General features: G+C 44.9%; 1 protein-coding gene and 1 long non-coding RNA gene across 18 annotated transcripts in view; one reads left to right on the plus strand and one right to left on the minus strand.

Annotated features, from left to right (window-relative positions):
• Positions 1–3,993, minus strand: part of SEC24B (SEC24 homolog B, COPII coat complex component) — an 82,548-nt gene extending 78,555 nt beyond the window's left edge. For 5 of the 14 annotated variants that reach the window (XM_070261586.1, XM_070261585.1, XM_070261582.1 and 2 more), the window contains exon 1: positions 3,816–3,985. In XM_070261586.1, the coding sequence (XP_070117687.1) occupies positions 3,816–3,942 (127 nt within the window). In that variant the 5' untranslated portion in view covers positions 3,943–3,985. Of the gene's footprint in view, positions 1–3,049; positions 3,269–3,815 lie in introns of those variants that run through there. The other 9 variants (XM_070261583.1, XM_023628667.2, XM_070261584.1 and 6 more) reach the window with 9 other exon arrangements.
• A 407-nt stretch (positions 3,994–4,400) lies between these two features.
• Positions 4,401–25,827, plus strand: LOC102148669 (uncharacterized). 4 transcript variants are annotated; one of them, XR_011436769.1, is made up of 5 exons: positions 5,353–5,479; positions 10,425–10,538; positions 15,523–15,587; positions 22,482–22,862; positions 23,863–24,155. It is a non-coding gene; the product is annotated as an uncharacterized lncRNA (long non-coding RNA). The 4 variants fall into 4 exon arrangements; XR_002806585.2 differs by lacking the exon at positions 5,353–5,479 and adding an exon at positions 25,696–25,827 and having other exon boundaries at positions 8,607–10,538; positions 23,863–23,995; XR_289930.4 differs by lacking the exon at positions 5,353–5,479 and having other exon boundaries at positions 8,830–10,538.
• Positions 25,828–26,669: the final 842 nt, after the last annotated feature.

The following is a 26,669-nucleotide window of genomic DNA, read 5'->3' on the forward strand; positions in this document are numbered from 1 at the left end:
ACCTCATTTAATGTAATCCTCTCAACAACCCTAGGAAGAAGGTATTATTATCCCCTGAAGCACAGAGATGTTAATTTTCTCCACAAAACCCTTTTCACTAGCCCAGACCTTCTGACAATTCTGAGTAGCTAAGCCTACTGGAAATAGCGCCTTCCCCAGGGCTGAATATAGACTGGCTCAAAATCTGTTCTATTTCAATGTCTTTAGCATCTAACACTTCAGGGTTTACAGACGAATTAGATGAAGTTAGCTGAAATACCAAGATGAGTGGCAATGAACGAGGTTTACAAAAACTATTACAAATATAATCTCAGAAACCTGAGGGGGAGGGAGTGGGAAAAGACAGTGTAAATAACCAAAGTAACACACACAGCAACAAAAAGTAAAAACTAAACCCAGATAAAAGACACTAGTTCATATAAGAAGTGAATTTTTTTAAAAAGATCCTTAAGACATGGATTAATCAGCTTAGAAGGAATTACCATCCAGCTAGTTACATTATACCATGGCAATAGCTCATGAGAGGGCCTGATGCTTCTGATTAGCTAAAGAGGAAGAAGGAAACCGGAGACACTGACGCCACTCCAATGAAAAGGAACTTACGCAGACACACTAGGGAGATTTCTATCATTTTAAATTTTACATGTGCTCTCAAAGCTGAAGGGTTTCCTATTACTGACCAGATAGCACTGGTGAGTGAATGGTAGGTTTATTTATATCCTCCATAAAGAATTCTAATAATTCCCACTACTCTCATCTTTCTTGTATTATTGACAATTAAAATGATAAAACTGCCAGCAGCACCATTCTTGGAAAGGTATATGGAAGGAAGAAACACATTTTCATTTGAAAACGAGCACCATTTGCTTCCTAAAAGTAGAATTAAAAAGCAGTGGCTTATTGTTAAATCTGGGTGCCCACACCCCCAAAACTTTAAAGATCCCTTTCAATTTAAGTCAGTTGGGAAAAATTTTGGAGTTATGCCATCATTACCAGGATATTATTTCACTCAACCTTCCTTTGTTTGCAGATTCAGCTTTGGAAGGACTCTCAAAAGGCAGAGTAATAGGTGGAAAATATTCAGCTAATACTTCATACGGAAAAACAATTTTAAAAGCCCACACCCTGCTCACTGAAAAACTCAAGTACAGAAATACAACTCCAAGAAAGGAAGTTTAAGAGATGTCACAGACTCAAGGAAATCAAACTGTATCTTCAAGTGAGTGAGGAAAAGCATGTCAGCAGTCAGAGAAAATAAGTAAGAGTGATAATGCAGTCTGCTTTTTGCCTCTCCCTTCCCTACCGTTTCCAATGTCAAAGTTTCTAAAAAGAAACTTTTTAGACTCTGTTAATAGAAAAAGATCTGGACTTGGAACTATGAAGACCGAATAAGACTTCATTTAACAAATATTTAATGAATGACTCTAACTTTCAGGCCTTGAATACACAGCAGGAAACAAGAGACAGACAAACCGGATACCTCACACAGGAATCGGTGAAAAGCACCCGCTTAACCTCTCGGAGCCTGATTTCATCTGTTAAACTAGGGAAGTGGACCACGTGTTCTTCAGACTGCGTTCCAAGAACACCAGGACCTCCACCTCTGCTTTAACCACAACAGCTCTGCTTTTTCCTGATTTCTCTATCAAAGCTCTATACCCAATTTCCTTTGGGAAAACAAATCTGTTTTTAAAGACGTTTGCTAACCACTGCAGTAAGTGATCTCTAGGAAGCCCTCTTCTGTGATGTTTCTGACTCCTTCTACCCTCTTTCTCTCTCGACGTAGGGAGTTCCATAGAGATACATTAAAAGGCAAACTAGTTTACAAGTAGGGCTGAAGAGTAAAGCACAAACCCACATGACTGCTTAATCGTTACCTAGAGAGGCCAACCCATGTAGCAAAAATTATTTTCTTCTAAGATTAGCAAATAAAACAAAAACAGATTTGACCTTGTTATTTCTCTACTTCCTTCCACAAAAAACGAACCGAGAAAACTGACCCTAGTTCGTTATCTTAATTTCCAAATTCCTCAGCATGACAGTTAAGGCCCTTCTGCAACCCGGCCCCTTTGAAGAACAAGTGCTCTTTTTCACTTCAATGTCTTGGGTTTTCCCTACCACCCAGAACCCTTTTGGCCTCTTGACTGCTTAGTTTCTAAACTTCGAGACTTTCGTTCTTGCTGTAACCTCCGCCTTAAGATAGCCTTGTCCTCCCCTCCTACCTTTCAAATCCCTCAAGGTCATAACCAACTCTCATGTCACCAAAATACAAGTCAATTTAGGAGAAAGACAGGGATTCTATCTTATCTACTAATCCTGACAGCTAACTGGTAAGTATGCAACAAATGCTGAAATGAATTGATTGCATTAAAGGAAGGTCATGATTACAAACAGTAGAAGTTAAGCATCTTCTATATTTGGCTTCTAAATGTATTAATTGATCTGTTCTTCAGATTTTACATTCTGATTACAACTGATATCCTGGCATTTCTTGAGCATTCACAAAATTTGCAAGGCTAAGATAAATATTCGCCACTTTAAAAATTGTTCACTAAGACAACGCACATTTAGAAAATCAACAAAAGACACCATCCTTGGATCACTTTAAACATGGGCTTACAATATTCTAAAAGACTTAGGATCTCTTCCTAAATTATCACGTTCTAGTTCCTTCAAACACAAAGCTATTTTAAAAACGAAACAGAAAGAAGAATTTATATTAAGTTTACAGGAACAAAAACTGCTCACAAATAATATCTTTACGTATGTTCAGGACAAGAGTACACATTCAAAACCCCATAAACAATGCCTACTGGAAGTAAAGCATGTAATATGAACAAGTACAGCTGGTCCAAAAGATATTAAAGCCAAGCCATCACTTTTGACTTATGAAAAAAATTCAACCTCTGATTCTCAGGATAAACGATAAACTTCACGTTGGAAAAGCATCAGCTATAAAAATTAGATGTTGGCTGGAGTGATTTACAAAGTCCCGTAAATTTCCATTAACAAACCGGATAAAATAGGTCAGGGCGACCATCAAGAGTACCTGTACAGTTTTGTTCTCTTGCAAACACAGGACAGACCTATTCTTCTCACGTCAAGTCAACTCCTTTCGGGGGTTCCCATCTGAAACATCATCAAGTCCACAGAGAGAGGCCCCTCGCCCGCCCCACCCGCGGCCACGCGAACGCAGGGCCCGGAGCCGGCCGTTTCGCCGGGGCTCGTGCACACCGGCCGCCCAGCCCTCGCTGCGAGAGCCGGTCCCGCGGCCCGCGCGGCTCCGTGGGAAGGCGCTGCCCCGGGCGCGGCCGCCTCGGGCCGGCTCCGCACGCCTGCCAGCGCAGCTGCGGGGCAAGCAGACGGAAAGGTCTGGGTCCCGATCCGCCCGGCACCTGCTCCCTCGCCCATGGCACCAGCGCCCTGCAAGCGCGGGGCCGCACCGGGTCGGGGCTCCGGGTCCCCGCGCGCGGCCCCTGCCCGGCGGTAAACTTGCGCACCAACTTCGGGCCCTCGGCGGCGGCGCGCTCGGGGCCTCGGCAGCCCCGCGGCCTCCCCGGGCCCCGGCCCTGCCCGCGCGCCGCGGCCTCGCCTTCCGCCGGGGCTCCGCCAGGGCCGCTCGGCAGCCCGCCGCGCCCCCGGACGGGGACCGGCCTGGGCCGCGGCACCCCGCGCTCCCGGCCCGGCCGCGGTCCGTCAACCGCCCGCCCCGCTCTCCCGGGGCCCCCGCTGGCCCCGGCCCGGCGCCCACACCCCACCCCGGCCCGCCGCGCAGGCCGCCCGCCGCGCTAGGCCCCGCGCCAAGCCCGCCTCACCGTTCTGCTGCGGCGGCGCCGGGCCCGGGCCCGCGGGCGCCGCGGCTCCTGAGGCGCCGGCCCCGCCGAGCCTGGGCGGGATGCGGGCGCTGGCGGCCGGACGCGGGGAGCCGGCGGGGGCCGACATGACGGCGCGGCGGCGGCGGCGGCTGCGCCTCGGGAGGTGGGCGGGGGGAAGGGAGGCGGGGCGGGGCGGCGAGAGGAAGAGGAAGGAGCGCGGCCGCGTCACCGGGGCCGTCCGCGCCCCGCCTGAGGTGCCCGCGCCCCTCCGCGGAGCGCGGCCGGCCGGCCGCCCGGCTCACCCGCCGGCCCCGCTCGGCGCCCCGGCCCCGGCCCCGGCCCCGGCCCCGGCCCCGAGCCGCCTGCGCCCCGGCCCTCCCCGCACGCGCGGCCTCGCCGCCGCCGCCGCGCCCCCTGCAGGCCGGCCCTGGGCTCCGGGCGGGCGGAGGGACGGGCCGCAGCCGGAGGGGGCCGCACCCGGGCGAGGCTGGACGCCGGCGGCCAGGGCCTGGGCCCCGCCGGGCCGGGAGGGGACATCCGGAGCCCACGGCGACGCCAGGCCGTCCGCCCCCGCCCCCTTCCTCCGGAGGACCTCTGCGCTTGGCTTTGTTTTCTAATCTTTATCCCCCACCCCCCCCATATTAATTCCAAAGGAAATAGGGCTTTCAAGCTCCCTGTCGGTAGGAAATTATAATCCTGGGCAAAGGAAGAGGAAACGTTCCTCTATGATCAACACCATCTCAGTGAGAACTGTGTTCTGCGCAAGCTGTCCCACCGACCGCATCGGGGCTGGGGGAGGGGGAAGATGGAGTAAGGAGGCCTGGAAGATGAGCCGCGTCTTCCTCGTGCTTTTTGCCCAGGGTTGGCTCGTCCTCTTGGTGTTCAGAGGAGGAGCTGTAGCATCCAGAGCAAGAACTCGCTTGCTTTGTCCGCGTTGGTGAAATCTTTGGCTCGCTGGCCTGTCCCGGCCTGCTAACTGGCAAGCAAACCCTGGACCGGTTACCCAAGTCTTCTTGGAGTCCTGAGGATGCCAGTCATTCTGTGTTAGCAGTGCAATTGCTCAAGAACGTGGAGTTCAGAATGGGCTCTAACAGGGTATTTCTGGAGCGATGTCTAATTTGCTGAGTGATTATGCAAAGCATAAAGTGTGCTGTGGTCCTGGGAATAATGCAACACTTCCCTTTAGTTGTTGTGGTGAATTAATGATACTTGTGATCCTGAACGTCTTACTCACAAAGGCATGTGCCCATGCGCGATAAGCCAAACCCTGAGACGTGCTTGGAGGTGGAGAACGGTTTATTGGAACTGGCCAAATTGAGGAGGAGGGTGGATAGGTTTTCTCAAATCCGCCAAAACAAGAGAAGAAAGCAGGGGATTTTATAGCACTAAGGGGCTTGGAAGGAGGAGTTTCGCAGAAACAAAGGGGAAATCTGTGTTTCTTTCACTCCAGACAAGCTCTTGGGCAATCTGACTTCTGGGATCAGTGGCGTCTAGAGGCTGGTTATCTGGCGATCGTAACTTCCTTGAAGGTGTTCTGTTTCTTCTGGAAAACAAGCCCATAAATCCTTGTGACCCTTGAGTCACCCCTCAGGTTAAACAAGAAAACAGCAAGTTAACAAGATTAATTTCTTTTCATCTGTCTGTGTTGGGAACATGGTTGAAGGGTAATTATATTTATTATTGAATATTTACAGTAACCCTCGGGTACCAGCCTCACTGGGTGCTTTCCTGCCCCAAATGAACTACAATTAGGATTTTACAAATAGTAGTTGGATTTGTACTTTTGAATTTTAAGATTTCCAACATATTTCATATACACAAAAGGGGCAAGCCCTTTTCCACAACGTTTCCAACTTCTTCACAGAAGCCTAAGCCCCATGTGACCAAAAGCTCATACTCTGCTTCGTCAAGGAGATCACACAGTTACAGCTGCCAACACCTCCCGGGAGTCCTTTGAAAAATGGCTCAGAAAAAGGCTCTGGATTCAGGGCCGCCATTATGAAGGAAAGGGAAAAACCAGGCAGTTGGCTTTCTGTCCCTAAAAGGTATCCTCTGAAAAGAAATTTTCACATTTTGAGGTATATAGGGTAGCTACTCTGGTTTAAAATTCATTCATTTGGCCTGACCTAAAGAAGCCTGATTTATGGCCTATGGAACATACATTGTACATCTCCTTTAACCATTAAAGGATGCATTAAACATTATCTCAAAAGAACACACTCTTTGAAGATAAGAGTGCATACTTCCCCTCCTACATCACCAGTATCAGTAATGAGTATCAGTACTCCTAAAGATAGGTTCCCTTTCCCCGACATCAGGGTCATGAACCACTAATTTGCAACTGAATACTTCTTTGAAACTTTGCTGCACGTGTATCCTGGGCGTGTTTGAGGTATGTTGTTTGTTCTAAAAAGGTGTAAAACTGTACTGAAAACCAAGCTTCTCTTGAACACTTTCTTCCTTTGTGGAGACTGCCTTCCTGGATTATGGTCCTCAGCGTGGCTCAGGTAAAGCTCACCTTATCTGTCTTATCTATAAAATGGTTCTTGGTTATTTGCGTTGACACCTCTGGGTGTAAGGTGCCTATTTTAATCAGAGGTATATGGAATGAAGGTGAGCCTGTCTCATTCGGGGAGCCTCCTAAAGGGGAGGACTGGGACTCTGTGTTTTAACAGGTCTTCCCCACAATCTTTATCACCTAAGCTGCTTCCACTTGTCTGCTAATTCACCATAGTATTTTCTAGCAGGTTTATAAGAATTTTTTGCATGACATCCTACAACCTTTATGAAAATGTTACTTCACTCTATTGCTTTAAGTTCCATGACTGCTGTCAGTGAAGAAAAGTAGGAAAAGGATGAAGGATTGATGAATACTTACCATGTACCAGGCGCTGTGTTAGTCCCTTTAGATATATTTTTTCCAGTTAGTCCTCACAATAATTCTATGGGATATTTTTCTTATCCCTATTTTATCAGAGGAAACTAAAGCTTATAGAGTTCAAGTAATCTTAGTAAAATTCATGAGCCTGTAAATAGCAGAACCAGAGATCAAATCAGGGTCTATTTAGCTCCAAAATCTTTGCTCTATTCAGTGTAAACTATACTTGGTTAATTTACATTTTTCTTCATAAAGCTATGCTAATTATGACATACTGTTTTGCGTGTCAAAGGATTTTTAGTTTTACATATTTAGAATTTGTTCCAGTATTCTTTAGAATGGTGGATCTCAAAGTGTTTGAAATGCAAATTCTCAGGTCCTACCCTAGACCTACTGAATGCTGGAGATGGAACCCACCAGCTAGCTCTCTGGTTATTCTGACGCACAGGAAAATCTGAGAACCACTGTTTTGAATAACAAAGTTAAGCTGAATTGGTTTATTCCTTGTACGTTGGGAGATGACTGTCCTTTTCTTCAGGACGTCTCTCCCATCCTTTGCCAATCGTGAAAATGATAGATTGTAGATATTTAATTACAGTGCCAGGAATGCCAAATGTGGTAGTGTCAATTCTGGTTATTTGCTCGGCAGTGTTGAGGCAAATGCTGAGGCCAAGTCTGTGTTCAGTGGGAAAGAGTCTTTAGCTGAAATTAAGCCCTGCCACAGGTGCAGGAGGTAAATTTTTGCTGAGAGTCAAGTTCTGACACATGCGCCGTAGTTTGACACCCCCAGCTTAACAACTCATATTCTCTCTAACAGAAGTTGTGGGAGCCTTGCACAACTGAACACCTATCTCTCTCTCAAAAGGCGATAGTCCAGTTTTTCTCTGTTGCTGCCTGGCTTCCCATCTTCCTCAGCCAGTCTTTTTATTCTCTAGTTTTAAAATCACATTTGGTCTTCGTAGAACATACGTTTTCTCTTTTAGTGACATTCTCTTTTAGGTGTCCCCCTCCCAATAAGAAGATGCAATTTTCTTCTTTCTCCTCCTTTATCTAATGTATTCACACATTTATAGCATTTTTAGTAGGCTAGGTGTTAGGAATACAAAGATTAATAGGATATAATCTGTCCCCAAAGATCCTATGCAGGATCTTTTACATATATTCCTACTCACTTTCTTATGTTTCAATTTCTTGATTTTTTTTTCCTACGAACTTTCTGTATTATTTTTTCTTACATTCCTTCTGAATCATTTCTTCTTTTCATCACGGCATTCTAAGTTGATTTCCACCACTCATATTGTGATAGGAAGAAATAATTTCACTGACATTGTATCATTTGATCGGTTACATCAGTGTCATTTAACTATCATTTTATTCTCAACTGTCTAAGACACAAATAAGATCCTAAAAGAGAAAAAAGGGATGGAATTATTAGGCAGATAATTACTATATAGTTAGCCTGTGCACAAAAGAGCATGTACTTACAGGAAATTATGTTGAGTTCTCACTTATAATATCTGGCTATTATTTTAGATATCCTGTAATTCCTATGGTTATCCGCTTACCCAGCCCACAGCAGGTTAGGAAGGAAATGCTGTTCATACTGGCACCTTGAGAGCAACAATCACTGTTAGCTGGCTGAATAAGTACAGGAAAGACAAAATCGGAAAAATGGAAGAAATGAAAATGCACAGCAGTCTGAGGCAATTAGTTAAATCGAACAACCCTATACATTCCTCTGGGAATACGATAAACACAGCGCACAAGTCTGCCATCTGAGAATTTCTAGCCAGGTATTCTGAAGGGGATTTCCTGAGCGCCTACTATGTAACCTGAAAGCTCTTTAGGGCATCTCTATATTTATGCAGATATTCACAGCTTTGGCCACCAATTACCAAGAAAAAGTAAATTATACTCTACACTCTGTTTCAGAAGACAACCCGCTTCAAGAACCTTAGAAACTCTTCTACATATGAACAGATTAGGTTCCCAAAGCTCCATAAGTCTCAATATTCACAAGTCCAGAGTAAGTAGGGGTGTTTACCCTCCTAGGCCACACATGCGTTTCTACCAAACAGAAAGGTGAGCCAGTTCTTTAAAGCTTTAGAATCAGGCTTACGCTGCTTTTTTTTTGCTGGTATAAGGTGTAAAGTGGTGCCTCTCAAACCTTAATGTGCATTTGAAGATCTTGTTAAAAGGCAGATTCTGATGTGGTAGGTTTGGGAAGGCCGGAGATTCTGCCTTTCTAACAAGCTCCCAGGTGATGCTGATGCTGCTGGTCCATGAACCAGCACTTTGAGTAGCAGGTTCCAAAGGGCATCTTTTCGTTTACATTTGAAAGTCCATTGAGGGCATCAAGGAATGCCCCTCCTTGATGATCCTAAGGGAACCTCTTAACAGCTGCAGTGTATTCCCACCTGCTACCACGTGTGTTGATGTGGTGCAGATTAAAATGTGCCTGGCATTTCTCTGGCTTTCTATAGCAGCAGCACTTTCTCAGGCCTTCAAGATACTGAACTGTCTCCCAATGGGTTAATGGGTGCATGATGTCGACACAGATCATCTTGCCACACCTTCAACAGTTTCCGTTTTGTCAATTACTTTTTCTCTTGCTGATTATTGTTTGTAGAAAATGGTGTATTAGCTCAGGCCGCCATAACAAAATACTGTAGACTGGCGGCTTAAACGACAGACATTTATTTCCTCACAGCTCTGGAGGCTGGAGGTCTAGGATGAGGTGCCAGCAGGGGCCGGTTCTGGTGAGGCTCTCTTCCTGATTGCAGACCACCGCCTCCTCACTGTGTCCTCCCACAGCAGGGAGAGAGCTCCCTGGTCTCTCTTCTTACAAGGGCGCCAGTTCTGTCAGATCAGGGCTGCACACTGCCGACCTCATGTAACCTCCGTGGCCCCCTCAAAGGCCCTGTCTCCAGTACAGTCATATGGGGGCTTAGGGCTTCATAGGAATTTAGGGGACACAATCCAGTCCACAGCAAATAGCATTTTTGCAATGGCATGATTCACTGTCAACCCTTCAGAATTCTTCCTACTTTCAAATGGTTTGTCCTATTGTACTTTATATTTAATTATGTTTTCACCTTTAGTTTTTCTTTTTCTTTTTTTCTTTTTAAACATTGGCCCTGAGCTAACATCTGTTGCCAATCTTCTTTTGTTTCCTTCTTCTCCCCAAAGCCCCCAGTACATAGTTGTATATTCTAGCTGTGGGTCCTTTTGGTTCTGCTATGTGGCACGCCACCTCAGCGTGGCTTGAGGAGCAGTGCTAGGTCCACGCTCAAGATCCAAACCGACAAAACCCTGGGCCACCAAGCAGAGTGTGCATGCACACTTAATCACTTGGCCACTGGGTGGGCCTTGAGTTTTCATTTTTAAATCTCTGTTTTTATTATCTTCTTCAAATTCATTTTATTCAAAATACCTTCAAAATTCTCTCTGCTATTTCGTTGACATAAATTTTGGTATTAATATTTATAAAATACATTTTAAAAATATACTCATTATAGGTTTCAAATTAATAAGAAGATGACCGAGATCAGAACTTCCCAACCGACGTACCAGCGCACACTGTGGGCGGCAGAACCTTAGAAGATGCGCCACAGTGTCAATCCTCCTCAGATGCTGGGACAGCTGAGGGGCCTTCTGGGGATCCCCAGGCTAGTCTCCTTTGGCTACAACACCTTTGCTTATTTACCCCACAAAAATACTCTATTTTCTAGCTGTGCTGTGACATGGAGAGGCTGGGAGCACTGCCCTTGACGAACGTTACTGTGCAGGATGTTCACTGCCATCTGCTGGGAGCAGGCGAAGTTGACATACTGTTACTCCAGAAGGTAGATTTACTTTTCTTTGTGAAACTATGTAAGTTAGAATATCATAAGAAGGAATGTTTCTGTATTACAGAGGATTTAGTTAATTTCTTTTTAAAATACTGGTTGAACGGATAAACTTCAATTACATGAAAAAAAAATCAATTGTGTGAAACACAATTCTCTCTTGAAAAAATGCCAGATTAAAAAAACGTCGTTGAACATACTCATTCAGTTAGAGAGGAGACAGTCTTTAATCCACTGTGATGGCAAGATGTTTAAAAAGCTTGCCGTATAAAAAATGTCCAGGAATTTGGGGGGTTTGGACTAGAGAAGATAAGACCATGGGAAAATGATAAGCTTCCTAAAATATTTGAAAGCTTTCTTCTGAAGCGTGGTAACTCTGTGGCTTCGGATGTCAGAGCAAGGACAAATGAGTTGACTTTTGAACCTGAGATACATTCAAGCACAAGATGCTGGGGTCCTGGAAAAGGTGTCCCCACGTTGGGCGGGAAGTTCAAGTTCACATGCTCTATATTCTCTCCCAATTCCAGATTCCATAACCGGCCATTCTGTTTGTCATTTGGATTTCATTTAGTTTGATATTTTCAATAATCACAAAAACTTTTATTAATACCCTTAAAGTCTTTAGAGGCGTATCCAACTATAATTCCAATAAAATTTAAATCTCTGTTATGGGCTGAATTGTGTCCCTTCATAATTCTTCTGTGGAAGTCCTAACCCCTAATAACTCAGAACGTGACTGTATTGGAAGATAGGACCTGTAAAGAGGTAATTAAGACAGAAGGAGGCCACATGTTTGGGCCCTCATCCTATGGCTGGCATCCTTATAAGAGGTGATTAGGACACAGACACATGCACAGAGGAAAGACCGTGTGAGGACACAGCGAGAAGGCAGCCATCTGCAAGCTGAGGAGAGAGGCCTCAGGAGAAACCAAACCTGGGAAGCCTCAACCTTGCGCTTCCAGCCTCCAGATCTGTGAGAAACACATTTCTATCGTGCAAGCCCCCAAGTCTGTGGCATTTCGTTATGGCAGCCCTCGAAAGCGAATGCACTGTCCTTCCTGTGGGGTCCTTCCTTTCAAGCACTGAAGGAGATTTTCTTTATTTTCTTGGTTCACAATCTCTTTCAAAAGATTTTCTCTTATAACAGCTTTCTTCTTCACCAATGAAAGTAGAAATCAAGTAGATTCCTGCACAAAGTTGCTATGTAAGTCCTTGTCACACTCCAGCAAATGTACTAACATCCCAGGGCTTACCCACAGGGGACTTGGTGTGGAAGAGCGTCATTTCAGACAGGAACTTCTCCTGTGAGCTTTTCTGCTTTTATTTATCTATCTATTTATTTATTTATTTTGAGGAAGATTAGCCCTGAGCTAACTGCTGCCAATCCTCCTCTTTTTGCTGAGGAAGACTGGCCCTGAGCTAACATCCATGCCCATCTTCCTCTACTTTACATGTGGGACGCCTACCACAGCATGGCATGCCAAGTAGTGCCATGTCCGCACCCGGGATCCAAACCTATGAATCCCGGGCCGTCGAAGTGGAATGTGAGAACTTAACCGCTGCGCCACCGGGCTGGCCCCTCTCCTTTTAAATATAACAAAGTGGGGAATGTCATTCCCCAGCAATTCTCTATGAGAAAAACCTTCAGGAAGAGAGAAATATACATTCTAGATGATGCCACATCTTCTCACCAAGAAGAGAAGGACTGGGAGGTCTCTGGCTGTCCTCTAAGTGTGGCTGGCATGCAGGGACACAAGAGTTGATGCCTTCTCACTTTTACACCAGGTGGGAAGAAAAAGTGAATGAAGTGGAAGCAAAATGGAGAGAATATCACGGCGGGACGGGGGATGGGAAGGGAAGAACGAGAGGGAGCTGTCACGAGCAGGGAACTGGAGAGAGGGGAGGTGTGCAGCGGTATTGCAGGAAGCTTGACTGTCTACTTTTTTCTGTGAAAGACCTTGATATTACATCTTTAAGGAAACATAATAAAGGTCTTTATTATTTATCAAAATTAGTCTCATTATCTTTGAATGAGAGTCCTCACTGACGCTGGATCACATGGTGCCAGTTGTAGATTGCATAAAGTTAACCCAAAAGGCAACTCACTCAGCCTCTCTGTTCTTTTTTTTTTTAAAAAAAAAAGATTGGCACCTGTACTAACGTCTGTTGCCAATCTTTTTTGTGGTTGTTGCTGTGGTTGTTTTTCTTCTTCTTCTCCACGAAGGCCTCTGGTACATGGTGGTATATTCTAGTTGTGAGTGCCTCTGGTTGTGCTTTGTGGGACACCGCCTCAACATGGACTGATGAGCACTGCCGTGTCCATGCCCAGGATCCTAACCAGTGAAAACCTGGGCCGCTGGAGTGGAGCACGCAAACTTAACCACTAGGCCATGGGGCGGCACCTCAGCCTCTCTGTTCTTATTTCCCAGATCTAGGAGATTTGTGATATATGAGTGATGTGGGGGTTTCCTGTTTACTTTCCAAGACAGAGTTCTTACTTTGTTTTCCATGGAACTGCAATGGATCTCTAAGTTATAAGGCTGAAACCAGCTCATATCAGCTATGTACTTTCTCCATTACTAAGGGTAGGAAAGTCAGTGGCCCTAGTGTCTGTTAGTTTTCCTCCTCAACTAAAGTTTGGAAAATGTGCTTTGGGACACTCTGGGCTTAGGTAACATTTCTTCTGTGTGTGTGTGTGTGTGTGTGTGTGTGTTTATATTGTTGTAGTCAGCCAGTTAGGCTAAAGCAACAAAATATTGTGATGGCTGCAAATACATGAGTTCTTTGCAGACACAAAATATAAAAATGTTGATAGTTAAATCTGCATGTATATAAGCAATAGGCATAGTCATAATTTTTTTTTAAAGATTGGCACCTGAGCTAACATTTGTTGCCAATCTTTAGTTGTTGTTGTTGTTTTCTTCTTCTTCTCCCGAAAGCCCTGTGCTACATAGCTGTATGTTCTAGTTGTGAGTGCCTCTGGCTCTGCTATGTGGGATGCTGCCTCAACGTGACCTGATGAGCAGTTCTAGGTTGGCACCCAGGATCCAAACCAGGGAAATCCTGGCCGCCGAAGTGGAGCACACAAACTTAACCACTTGGCCAGGGGGCCAGCCCCCAGGCATAGTCATAATTTTGTTGCAGGATCATGAAGCACAAATGATAAGAACAATATACAAATCACTATAATTAATAAGTCACATGTTCACGTTCAAAGTAAGGTAAAAGTTGCAGGTAAAAATAATAATTGTTGCCATTTTTTGAGCACCTATTTTTTTGCCAGGCGTTGTTTCAGGTACATTAATACATTATTTCCACAAAATAGTAGACTTTTAAAAAAATAATTCTACGGATGAGAAATCTGAAACTTGAAGTGATTATGAAACTCCCCCAAGATCCCAATTATCCAGATATTTCAGTGAGTGGGATGAGAAATGGGAAAAGTCATAGAAGAGGAAGGGAGGGTTGGCTGGAAAACTCCAGGATCCAGGTGCAAAGGGGGCTGATCAGTCTCCAGCAGCTGGTGATGTCCATTAAGAGGGTTTCCCCTTGTATGCCTTAGCTGGGTAAGAAAAAGTCTAAGATTTCAAGCATATTGAGGAATGCCACTTCTATCCCACCCCCCAACCCCGGCAAGAAGCTTCAATGAGCAAATTATTCACAACTTAAAAAAAAAGATATCTTAGCAAACTTTACCCAAGCAATGGTGTTCAGTACCATTTTGTTTCATTAAAAAAATCACCAGAGGGGCTGGCCTCATGGCCTAGTGATTAAGTTTGGCCCGCTCCACTTTGGCGGCCGTGGTTCGTGGTTCAGATCCTGGGCGTAGAATTACGCCACTTGTTAACCATGCTGTCTCAGCAACCCTCATACAAAATGGGGGAAGACTGGCACAGATGGTAGCTTAGGGCGAATCTTCCTCACACACACACAAAAATCACCAGAAAATGTAATCTAGGTAGATTACTAAAAACACTTTGTCATTGAGATATCTTTCTAAAAGTTTTTTTTTCAATTGGGCTTTTAAGAAAGTCCAATATCTGAGGCTCTAAAGTGCAACAGCCCTTTCCATTTAACAATTGTATTTAAAAACAGATTAGAAAGCCCTCCACTCACCCCATATCTTGACTGGTTTTCTTCTTTGTGGTATAAACTGTCAGTGGGCTTCCATCGCCATCTGGTGGACGATATGTAGATGTGCTCTGACTTGAGAAGACTACTGCGTGTGGAGAGAAATGATTCACGAGAAGAGTTTCTTATTCATGCAATTGATCTGAAAGGAATGCATGGGAAGATAGAAACTAAATGGATAAAAAATGGCTTATTTCTTGGTAATTAGAAAGAGGAATAATTTTTAGGTGTTGGATTACAAACTAGGATGATTGAGAACCAAAGTAATTAAAATATTCTTTAACTAATTCTGCTAGAATCCTTCAACTCCACACTCCATAGTATATAACTGCATAAACAACTCTAGCACCACGGGCCAACTTCAATAAAGATGTTTATCCAGAGATCTCGTTTGAAGGGACAGGAAGTTCTGTATCTACATCCATTTCCATTTCTACAACCCCACTCCTCCTTCACCTAAAATGTTAACAGTAAAGATCTACTGCCTTCTGATAAGATTGTCCTATTTCTTTTAATTTTAAAGTGCAGATAATCCTTATAGGGACAGCACATTCTTAAGGTGTCAGGGTGGAGATACAGTTGGGGAATGTGTGTGGCAGAGGAAATGCTGTCGGTAGTACTGGTCACCGAGTAGGCCCAGCTTTCTGCATCCAGCACGTGGTTCGATTGCTCTCGGTGGTCAGGTTGGCCATGGGACCCTTTCTGGTCAATGAGTTATGAGTGAAAATTTTAAAAGACCGTACAATTCTAGGAAGTAGTTAACAGTTGACAGTAAGTGGCAGAGTAGATTATAAAATTTAGTGTTTGTTGGTTATTTTTTGGTTAATTTCCTTTGTCCTTTTTCCATTAGTAAAACAAAGGAGACATTAAATACGCAGCTTGCTCAATGCCATCCTCTCTTATGACATATATATGGTAAGTAGTATGAGATGTAATAAAATATAATGAAATTAATTTTTTTCATACTTACCAGAACCTATTTAGCTACATAAATAAATGCTGCCTCTCAAAGCAGTCAGTTTGGGTAATGATATGCTGCTAGTACACAAAACTAGAAATCATAAGCCTCGTTGGTCCCCAGCCCCAGTGCCTTCACCTGCTGACTAGTCGTCACCAATCAGTGACCCAGTGCAGAGCAAGGCGGGAGCTGTCGAAGACCCTCCGCTCCATAAGTGGTCATATCTGATGTGACCAGAGATTAGTTCTAGGCCCTTCAGGTCCACCAAGTCACGTCAAAGCTGACCCTACCCCACCTACACTGGATTGCTCATGATTAAATTTAGGACCAGCCCTACAGTTGCACAGGATCGCCCCCTACACATATGGTTTCCTCCTTTTAAACCCTGACGGGTTCCTTCTGTCTAGTTCTTCAGTTTCTTTCCTAGCTCTACCCCCTACTCATCCATCCCCATGGTTGCAGGGATAACAGCCACTCTTTTGCTGCACAACCCTACAGTTGATTGGACCAGGAGCAGGCACTTGACACAAACTGGGTAAATCAAAGCCCCTTCACTCTTAATTTGAGACGGAACAAAATAATCCCATGTGAGTTTGGACTCCCTCTTGAATGGAGGAGGCCATCTTCACCCTCAGGGAATGCTTGTCAGCAGCATTTCCCTCCTCTGCCTTGTAGTTCCGTCATTGTTGTCAGGGAAGAAAAGAAAGGAGGAAAGGATGAAGGAGTGAATGAAGGATCCGGAGGACTGAAGCGGAGAGGAGGCACTGGAACTCCTGCTGGGGATGAAGGGCCTGATTCCAGCCCATTCCAGAGTTTCAATGGCTGTCCTAGTCCCTACTGTGAGAAACTACCGCCCTTCCTCTTTAAGCTAATTTTTTTCTTCTAGCCGGGTGTCTTTAAACGGATACCCCAAGGTTCTTACATGCCTCCTGATAAAGTCATAGAAGGAAGTGTCTTCAGAACCAGTTCATAAGCCAATCACAAACTCAGTTTTACTACATATTAATCAACTTTTATGAGTTTGGTATCATTTAATACAGCAAATATCCAGAAAATGCTTACTCTGTGCAATGCTCAGTGCTTGTCAATCATAGGAATGCAAAGGTTAGGAGGAGCTAATAGCTTCTTTGGGAGAGGAAACAACATACAAAATAATAATAGGTGAAAAATTCCATGGCAGAAGTATAAGTAAAGAGGCTTGGGACAGAGAAAAGAGTGATTTATTCAGATTTTTAGAAGAACTGTATTTATCAAATGGTGAAATGATAACAACATGCTGAGAAGTGTGTCATGATCTGGAGATACAGTGCAGAAAAAACATAATCTCTTAGTTTCAGGAGCTTGAATTTGGTCAAAAGGGTGAGTACATATGTATTTGGCAGCCAGAGGAGCTCCTAACTCTGTGTGGGGAGGCAGGGGGTTTGAGAAGCATCCAGAAGAGGAGATATCTAGACTGATCCTGAGAGGTATGAAGCTCACGTAGGATTAGAGGAGGATGGGTTAGAAGGAAAAGTCTCCTGGAGGAAATGGCTGTCCCTGCAGCACTGGACATTGACGCTGAGATTCTGGTGCTCCCCACTTTGTTTTTCCTCTTAGTATCTGGCTCCTTTTCAGTCTTCTTGGTCCTCAGGTCCCTTCCCTTCTCTTCTCTCACTCCCTTGCTAGTGATCCTGACCCTCTTAATCTCAGGTTCGTGTGCGATGGACACGTGCTTGGAGATGGAGAAAGGTTTCTTCACTTGGCCAAAAGGAGAAGGCAGCAGGGTAGGTTCTCTCAAATCCCCCTTTACAGAGAAAAAGCAGGGGTTTTATAGAGCTCAGCGGCTTGGAAGGAGGAGTTTCAGAGAAACAAAAGGGGAAATCCTTATTTCTTTCACTCCAGGCAAGCCTGTGAGCAATCTGACTTCTGGGTGTGAATGGCAGCTGGGGGCTGGTTATCTGGTGATCCTTGAAGGCATTCTTTATATACTGTAAAGCAAGTTCATATATCCTCGTGACCCTTGTGTCACCCCTCAGGTTAAAGAAGAAAATAGCAAATTGACACGATTAACTTTTTTTCATAACAAAGTTGAAAGGTAATCTTATTGGATATTTACAGTAACCCTCAGGTACCCAGCTTCACTGGGGTGTTTTAAGTAACAAGTGCATATCTTGAGACCCCAGCTGGGGTCAGTGAGTCCTGTTGACCAGCTGAGGTCTGTGCCCTCCATCAGGTTTCTCTGTCACCTTGTGGTGGGGCTGCTGTGGCTCATGTCCTCGTGTTCCATTGCCACCAGCAGGCTGCAGTTTCCAGTGGCAGCCACACCTCTCCTTGGAGGTCTGGTGGAGTAGGTTCTCTAAATTTTGAAATTTCCTTCCTTGTTCATTCTCCGTTGACTTTAGAGGTGGTAGCTGCCATCTGCTGTTGCTATTTCTGTACCCCTTAGAATCCTCTTCTATCTCTTTCAGTAGTTTACTACATGTCACTACTTAACAATTCTTCATATTAAACTTTCCTGTTTCAATAACTGGTGTGGTTTTCATCTCCTAATTGAACCCTGGCTGATATAATGAGGCACAGGGAGGAGTTGGGAATGATTCTGCAAAAAGCACAAACCAGAACATAAAAGAATTAAATAATTTGACTTCATGAAAATTAAAAATTTCTGTTCTTTGAAAGACACCATCAGGAAAATGAAAAAGTAGAAAGTATTTGCAATACATGTATCTGACAAGGGACTCCTAAAGAGATCCGTAAAGTATCTCAAAAATAAGAAGATTGTATCAGTTTGCTAGAGCTGCCTTAACAAAATTCCAAAGTCTAGCTGGCTTAAACAACAGAAATTTATTTTCTCACAGTTCTGGAGACTGGAAGTTCAGATCAAGATGTTGGCAGGTTCAGGGTCTTCTGAGGCTCCTGTTCTCGGCTTGCAGATGGCGTCTTTCTCTGTGTCCTCACGTGGTCTATCCTCGCAGGTGCACACAAGTGTGCCCAAATCTCCCCTTCCGATAAAAACCATCGAGACACTTGCAGATCGTCCCGTCAGAGCATCCTCTCTGTTGCAAGAGTCCCTCTCCTTCCATTGCAACAATCCTGTTACATAGTCTCTCCTGACCTGGCTCCAGATTTGTTTTATTTGACGTTTTCTTCATGCCTACCATTTGTTCAGCAGTGGAGCAATCTAGTAAGAATTAAGAAAGTAAATAGCCAATTACAAGCTAGAAAGGCATGTATAATGCAGGGCTTGCCACACCCACTGCAAAAGGAAAATGCAGGATGCCTTGTTCAAAAGAGTAGGGAAAAAGTGCCATACAAAGTACTAAAAAATGTTTTTCCTTTTCTTCCACGGTCTCTCTCAACTTGTCACAGTGTCTTTTATTTTTTATTTAATGTTGTTCTAATAAAGAAAAGTTAAAAATTTTCATTATCAACCTGAATTTTACCGTTTATCTCTATATTGTACAACGCTGGTTTAAATGCAAATGTAAGAGCATTCAACTTGTGGAATCACAGAGAAGTCCACCTAAGAAGTACACAGTTCATACTTCTCAGCTCATAAGTGCACATGCATTTTGTTCTCAAAAGAAGAGTGGAAACTGTTGCACAAAACTAACTCAATTCTTTTTTCACTTATGTCTACATGCACATCCTACCAACAGCCTCTACAATACTCCAGCTGACTGACGGATATGGAAGGACCAGAAGGAAAGGCATTGTGCGTTCCCCTGCATTTCCCTCTCCTTCCATGTCATCATCTTTGGTGTTAGTGGTTGGCTACTACCCGGAAGTTAGGTGAACAGGAAAGGACAAGGCAGGGTTGCTGGGTCGTCTGTGTTTCCTAGAACACCATTGCCCTCTTCCTGCATTCTGCATTCAAGCAAATTCTTGTCCAAATGGCAAATGTGACCTCTTAGAACTGTTAGCACCTCCCCTGCCCACTCAGAGACCTCACATGCTAACCGTGTCCTGGCTTTGAGTCCCCTGAAACTCCGTCTCCTCCACCATCACCACACCCTAGTGCAGGCTGCCGGCTTCCATCACCTGGCCCACTGAAATAATCCACTGACTAGTCTATCCACATCCCTTCTTGTTCTTGTTCCTGCAATCTGTTCTGCACACTGCAGCTAGAGTGGACTTCTCAATACCACATCTGACCATGTTGTCCCCAATTAAAAAAACCCTTTAATGCTTTGAGAATAAACACAAAACTCTTTAATATGACCTATAGACTCCTGCAAATTTTCCTCTCACAATTTTTTCCAGTTTCAGTTGGCAGCCTGCTCCGTAGGAGTGCTCTCCAATCCTCAACTCTGGCCTTGCAGCTCTTTGCTCCCTCCACTTCTTTGGGCCTTTTCCTCGAGATCTCCTCCCCACCTCTGTCCCAGCCCCTCCTTCACCTGAATTAAACTCCACTCATCCTTCAGATTAAAGCTCAAATATCCCTTCCTCAAGGAAGCCGTCTCTTATCTCTGACAAGTTCGAATCTTTCATAGAACCATCTACCTCTCTTTGGTAGCACTCATAACAGTTGTAATCTTATATTTACTTTTGTGGTTATTTGATTATCTATCTTTTCTAGTGTATAAATAAAGGGAAGAAACCCCTTTTCTACATATCTTTTTTTGTTTTCATAATGCTTATTGTAAGTGGTGATCCCTGATTCATTCGTGAGCTGCCAGAATAACGTGTCCTCCATACAAGACCATGTCTGTTTTGTTGACTGTTATTCCCCCAACCCTCCCTGCACCTAGAAGGTTTCCTGATACATAGAAGGAGCTTAACAATTAATTATTGAATGAATGATAGCTATGTTGATCAGATTTCAACTTGTAAATTCCAAAGAACTGATGATTTCAATGAAGGCCTAAGTATCATTGCAAACAGTTCTATTGTCCTGACGTCTGAACACTCCCTGCTTTATCCTTTGTCTTGCAGTTTTACTTTAGTCTCTTTCAAAATCTCCATCGCAGGATGGATGTCCATTTGAGGCGAGGAGTTTGAAGGATTCACATCTTGCTTTAGGTGCTATCAGCTGGTCTCTCTTCCTGGCCTCTCACCTATGGGTCCTGTCCTTTTCCGTCTATTGTTGATATAGTCCTTGCTGATATCCCCTCCTCCTGTTCTTTTTCAGCCAGCCTCAGAGTGTTTCCAACATCTGTTATGGTTTAGAGGGACTCTTGCTTGGAAATAGAAGTTCTTTCCAGGCCATGCTATAAATTTCTAGTAAAAGCAAATGAACGAATATATAGCGAAAAACATCATTTCACAAGGAAGTTGCCCTGGAAGTGGCTGCTGTAGTAAAAAGAGGCATTTGCCTGTTCTGTAGTCCCAGTAGCCTGATCACTCGGCCCCACTCAGGACTTCCCATCCCGTCGTGCGGTTTGCCTTCCGCCCTCTGCAGACCGTGTGCGTTACAGTATGTGCATTGGCACTTGTTACACAGCAAGTGCACACAGCTGGGGTTCTTGCTGTTCATCCAGTGCCAAGATCTTATTCCTCACAAGACCTTTTAACTGCTTTTGCAGCTAGTAACATCAGTGACTGGGAAATCAAACGTTCTATCTGGTGGTTTGTTAACTTACTGCGATTTTCCAGATGTTTTCTAGAGCTATTCCTCAGATGTTGATTTGTGGTGGTGTTGATACTTTCTTTCTATAGCATTTTATTATTTTTGAGCAGTGATGTTTAATTTAGTTAGGGGAAATGTCTTTTCCAAACTCTTGGCTTCTGATGACACACAGTTATTTTGTGCCTCGTGTTGATCCCACAAACTACAGTACTTGGCCCGATTATAGACACGACTAGACAGTAGGGGCTTTAGAAGAACCACTGCACCAGACTTTCCCTTCTGTGGAGGCTACAGATACACCGATAGATTACGGGTCCAGGGAATGTTAGGGCTGGGGGATTATTTACTCAGATCTCTTCTTTATTCACAAAACGTAACTGGAACTCATAGACGTTGTGATTTTGCCCTGGGCCACACAGCTAGTTGTTAGGAAAATCAGAGCAGGAACCCAGATCTTCAAGATACGTGGGAGAGGAAGGCTTTTTTCTATGCTTCTCACCTGGAGGCGCACACGTGGATTCACTTGCCCCCCTCGGTGGCCCAAGCGTGCAGTCACTGGCACGGAAGTCTCTGGCGCATTTTGAAGAAGAGGACAAACTCCTGCTGTCAGTCCGCAGGCACCATCTCTCTATCCCAGGGACCAGCCCGGTGGTGGGGCACGCTGCTGGTCCTCTCACAGGCTTGCACTGAGGTGTCACATGGGTGGAATGACTCCCGTGCAAAGCCATTTGATCAGGAACCATTTCTATTTCTCTGTCTCTGATCCCTCCTTTCTCCCCACCAGCTCTCTCCTGCCACACAGACCCACGAGGACCTCTTAAAGCTTTGAGATCATCTGCTTCTCCGTCAGCAGTGGCGGGGTGGGCAGTGGGGGAAGAATCAAGTTCAGTGTGTTGTGAGGCAGAAATGTTTTCAGCATTTGACAGCAGTTTATAAATAACTCCGGGTACATGTTGCTGACAATAGGAAGTATATGTGGGAAACGCCATCATAAAAAAATGTATTCTTTGAAAATGAAAGTTGACAGCATACAGTCCAAACGCCCAAAAGCTTAACAGGAATTCTCATAAAACTGCAGGTTGGCTTACATTACATTACAGCAGTTTTGAGCTTTGGATCTGGGCCGAAACCATCACCTTCTTTAGGTCTTCAGATAGATGCTTAAGAGCTACAGAAAAATACAGTTGACCAGCAAATCACTTTACGATTTGCTTGTAAGCTATAGACTGTCAACCTGGGGGTAACTGGTAAAGTAATCTGTCGTCTCTTTTTGTCTGTTTTAATTCGTGATCTTTCTCTGCAGCTACCCTTACAGGAGAAACTGAAACACAGCTGCTGCATTGTGAATCCACGCCGGGAAAGAAACGGTGTCCAGTGAATAATGAGAAGGCCCCAGAATGGCTCCTCTAACAATCCTGCTTCTTCCTTTACTGGAATCCTTCCTTGTGGGCTCAACAGCGACTCATGCATCGAGGGGAGTGGGACTTGGGACTCAAAGGCACAAAAGGGCAGAAAGGAGGCCACAACTCACTGCTGGGAACTGGACCAGACGAGTCAACAATGGCAAAGAAGTCCTGGAATATGAGCTTCAAAATCTCAGTCAAAACTCACCCCTAAGAGAATCTACCTGATGAATCTTATTTGATCGTGTCAGCTCTTTAACTACTGGTCATCCTTTCAGCATGTACGCATTTAGATTTGTTAGTGCCATTGTCCTGTAACATCTACCAACTCAGAGTACATTCATGGTCAGTAGACTGTGGCTGTTCAGTGGGTTCTTCTCCCCCTGGCGAGTGTGCAAGGCCAGAATTCACTGTACTACAGTGCAAGGACCTGCTTTTCCAAACGCCCAACCCCATTCCAGCCCCTCCACATTCTCGCCCTCTAGGCTTTCCATGCTGCTGCCTCTGGGATTTGGGTCCTCAATGCTTAATATGGCCTCTCTCTACTTTTGAGTTTGTTTTTCCTTCTAGCCACATTTTCCCCTTTCCTCTTTGTTGTGAAGCATCCACAGACAATCTCAGGGTAACAATGCCTTTCCATGCTTGGCCTCACCCTCAAGATTTACCAACCATAGCCTGCACTTGGGACAGCCACATTCCAGTGAGGTCCAGATATGGTTAAGAAGAGCTGGGGCTGGCCTGGTAGCGCAGCGGTTAAGTTCACACATTTCGCTTTGGTGGCCAGGGGTTTGCCGGTTTGGATCCCGGGTATGGCCCTACGCACCACCAGTCAAGTCATGCTGTGGCAGGTATCCCCACATATAAAGTAGAGGAAGATGGGCACACAGGTTAGCTCAGGGCCAGTCTTCTTCAGCAAAAAAAGGATGATTGGCGGCAGATGTTAGCTCAGGGCTAATCTCCCTGAAAAAAAAGAAGAGCTGGTAGTGAGTAGCATATTTGTAAGGACATTTTCTATTCAACATGGTTGAAGTAAAGAGAGTTTGGATATGTAAAGGGAGAGTGGGAGGGTGGGTACACTCACCTGTTCATGTTATGCAACTGTTCCAAAAAAAAATTCATTCCTCAAGTGTTCCAAAGGAATATAATCTGGTGGTATTGATATGTAGCTATATTATAATGTTCTATGTTCATTGGTTTGTGTATTCCATTTACCTATTACACTCTTAGCTTCATCAGGGCAGAGACTGAATTTTCATTTCTCTTATTTCCCTTGCTGAATAGGCACTCAGTTATTTAAGTGGTGAACTGACAGATCCACCAAACCAAGGCCTGCATGCCAGGAAGTGTGAGCTGTTGATCTGTGTATAGACATCACCAGCCTTTTGGAGGACAATTCCCGTGTATTGGAGACCTGGTAAATCACACTGTGTGGGCATTATTCCCTCCACCTCCCCACTCACCCTCAAAACATTGACATTTTTGTTAAGTGAAATTCTATTAAAATAAATATCAAGGAATGACTTTATCAAGGGAACCAAAACTGGGACCTTTAGGCAATAAAACAATAAAACTGGTGTGTGTGTGTGTGTGTGTGTGTGTGTGTTGGCACAAGGCTGGGGAAAAATGGCATCATCATGAAAAGGCAATACTTAGCCCAAGGGGGCCTGTGGAAGCAAGAGGGGTTGTGGCCGCCAGGCCCGTCACCCCTCGGTCTGGCAGTGGTTTGAGCTATTGGAAGGCGTCTAGCAGGAAACCTTCACAGTAGTCTTCACCTCTCTCTCTTGCGCTCTGTTCTGTCTCCCCTCTAGTTCACATCGTTATCGTCTTGGAGCTGGATTATTGTTAATAGTCTTCTGGTTTATTTTCCTGCCTCGAATCCATCCAATTCACCCTTGTCAGATTAATCTCCACAGAGCATCCGGCTGATTGTGACAATGGTGTAGTCTTAAGTGCTCAGTCACATTATTGGATTCCCTCTTTCCCTTGGTCCAGCATTCAACGTTACCCATGGTCTCACTCTAGTCTAGTTCCCACCCGATCTCTAGGACTCCCTTCTCGCATACTCGCTTCCTGTTGAGTGGGACTCTGCTCCCCTGACACCCTCACCACTGCTGCCTCCTGGCTGCTCCGCCCCTGGTTGTCCTTCACCGCAGTCTCGGATCTAAACCTTTCTCATCTCTCCAGGCCCAATTTCAAAGCTGCCTGGCCTGTAAATCTTCCCTGAGCGTCCCTCCAGAAGCGTCATCTGCCACCTCCATCTCCGCATAGCGTGTGGGGTTTCTATGTTTCTTGAGATCCTGACCACTCTCTGCCTTTGTCCTTCTTATTTGTGAACCTGAACTGAGGGCTTAAGTGCTCTGGATCAGACGGCCGGGACTTTAACCCCAGGTCTGGTCAATTATGTGAACTTGGTCATTAACCTTTTCACGTCTTGGGTTCTTCATTGATAAGTTGATAATAATCATAATTATCTCATAGGTTTTTTGATGAAGGTTAAATGAGATGATGAATGTAATACACTTAACTCAGTGCTTGACATACAGTAAGTGGTCAAAAAATTATATTATTGCATGTGTTAGTCTTTTAATTTCTTTTCTAGCCTCTAAATTCATTGAGAGTTAAATCTCTCTTTACAGCAGGCATCAGCAAACTTTTTCTGTAAAAGGCCAGACGCTCAGTATTTCAGGCTTTGTGGGGAGCATATGTCTCTGTTACATGTTGTGAAACAATAGGAAAATATGCATTGGTCTCTGCCCCCCGTTGCTGGCAGGTCAACTAAACTCTCGTAATTTCCTCAGTGATAGGAGCGCTAGGAGCGCCTTCTGTTCTAATATTTGGTCTTTGGCCTGGTTCCTGACACAGGGCTCCTGAAGCCCTTGTAATTTCCCGAGTGGCAGGAGTGTCTTGTGTTCTATTGAGGTGACTCTGGGTGGCCTCCTGGATGGAGCTGGTCACCACAAAGCCTAAGCCATGATTAGAAGCTTGGAATTTTCAGTCCTTACCCCCATTGTCCAGAGTGGGGAGAGGGGCTGGAAATGGAGTTAATAACTGACCAAGCCTACGTGGGGAAATCTCCGTAATATCCCGTTAGTATGGGTTTCTGATTGCTTTCAGGTTGGTGAACCCATCCACACCAGGAGGATGACACACCCCAACGCCATGGGCACAGAAACTCCTGTGCTTAGGACCCTCCCAGATCTCGCCTTGTGTCTTTCTTCATCTGGCTGGTCACCGGTATCCTTTACCATATCCTTTAACAAACTGGTAAATGTTAAGTAGAGTGTTTCCCTGAGTTCTGTGAGCCGCTCTAGCAAATTAATCTAATCCGAGTAGGGGGTCGTGGGGACCTCCGATTAGTAGCCAAGCTGGACAGAGGTTGTGGGTAACCTGGGACCTACTCCTTGAAGTTGGCATCTGAAGCTGGAGGCAGTCTCCTAGGACTGAGCCCTTCACCTGTGGGATCTGATGCCATCTCCAGGTAGATAGTCTCAGAATCGGGTTAAATCATGGGACACCCAGCTGGTGTCGGAGAATTACTTGGTGTGGCTCCCCCTGCCAACCCCGTCTGGTGTCAGAAATGTTGTGAGTCCATGGTAGTGTGAGAGTAAAGCAGACTCATAGGAGGAAAAAACTGAGTTTTTCTCAATACACGTATTCTTCCCACCCCCCTCTTTTTTTCTAAAAGAACTTTTGAAAATGTAAAAGTCATCCCTAGCTCACAGACTGTACAAAAATAGGCCACAGACTGGCTATAGTTGGCTGACCCCTGCTGGACCGTCCCCAGTGCCCAGATCAGTGCTTGGTGGATACAGAGGAACTGAGAAACATCGACTGATTAATGAGTGATTACACGACTGAGCGCTATCGGAGCGCCTCTGCTCTGTGTTTCCTTTTGCAAATGTCTCCACCGTGCTCCCTTCCACCCTGTACCATTCCAAGTCCTGAATCTTTGCAGCGTGCCTGATCCTAGGAACAAGCCAGTGAAGCCCCCAGAGCCAGAGCCAGGCTGAGTGGCGCCTTCGACACAGCCGTGCACGCTGGGTCGGGGGCTCATCTCTAATCTAATCTAGCAGAGGAGCTCTTCTCAC

The sequence above is a fragment of the Equus caballus genome, chromosome 2, assembly GCF_041296265.1.
Source record: "Equus caballus isolate H_3958 breed thoroughbred chromosome 2, TB-T2T, whole genome shotgun sequence".
Lineage (NCBI taxonomy): Eukaryota > Metazoa > Chordata > Mammalia > Perissodactyla > Equidae > Equus > Equus caballus.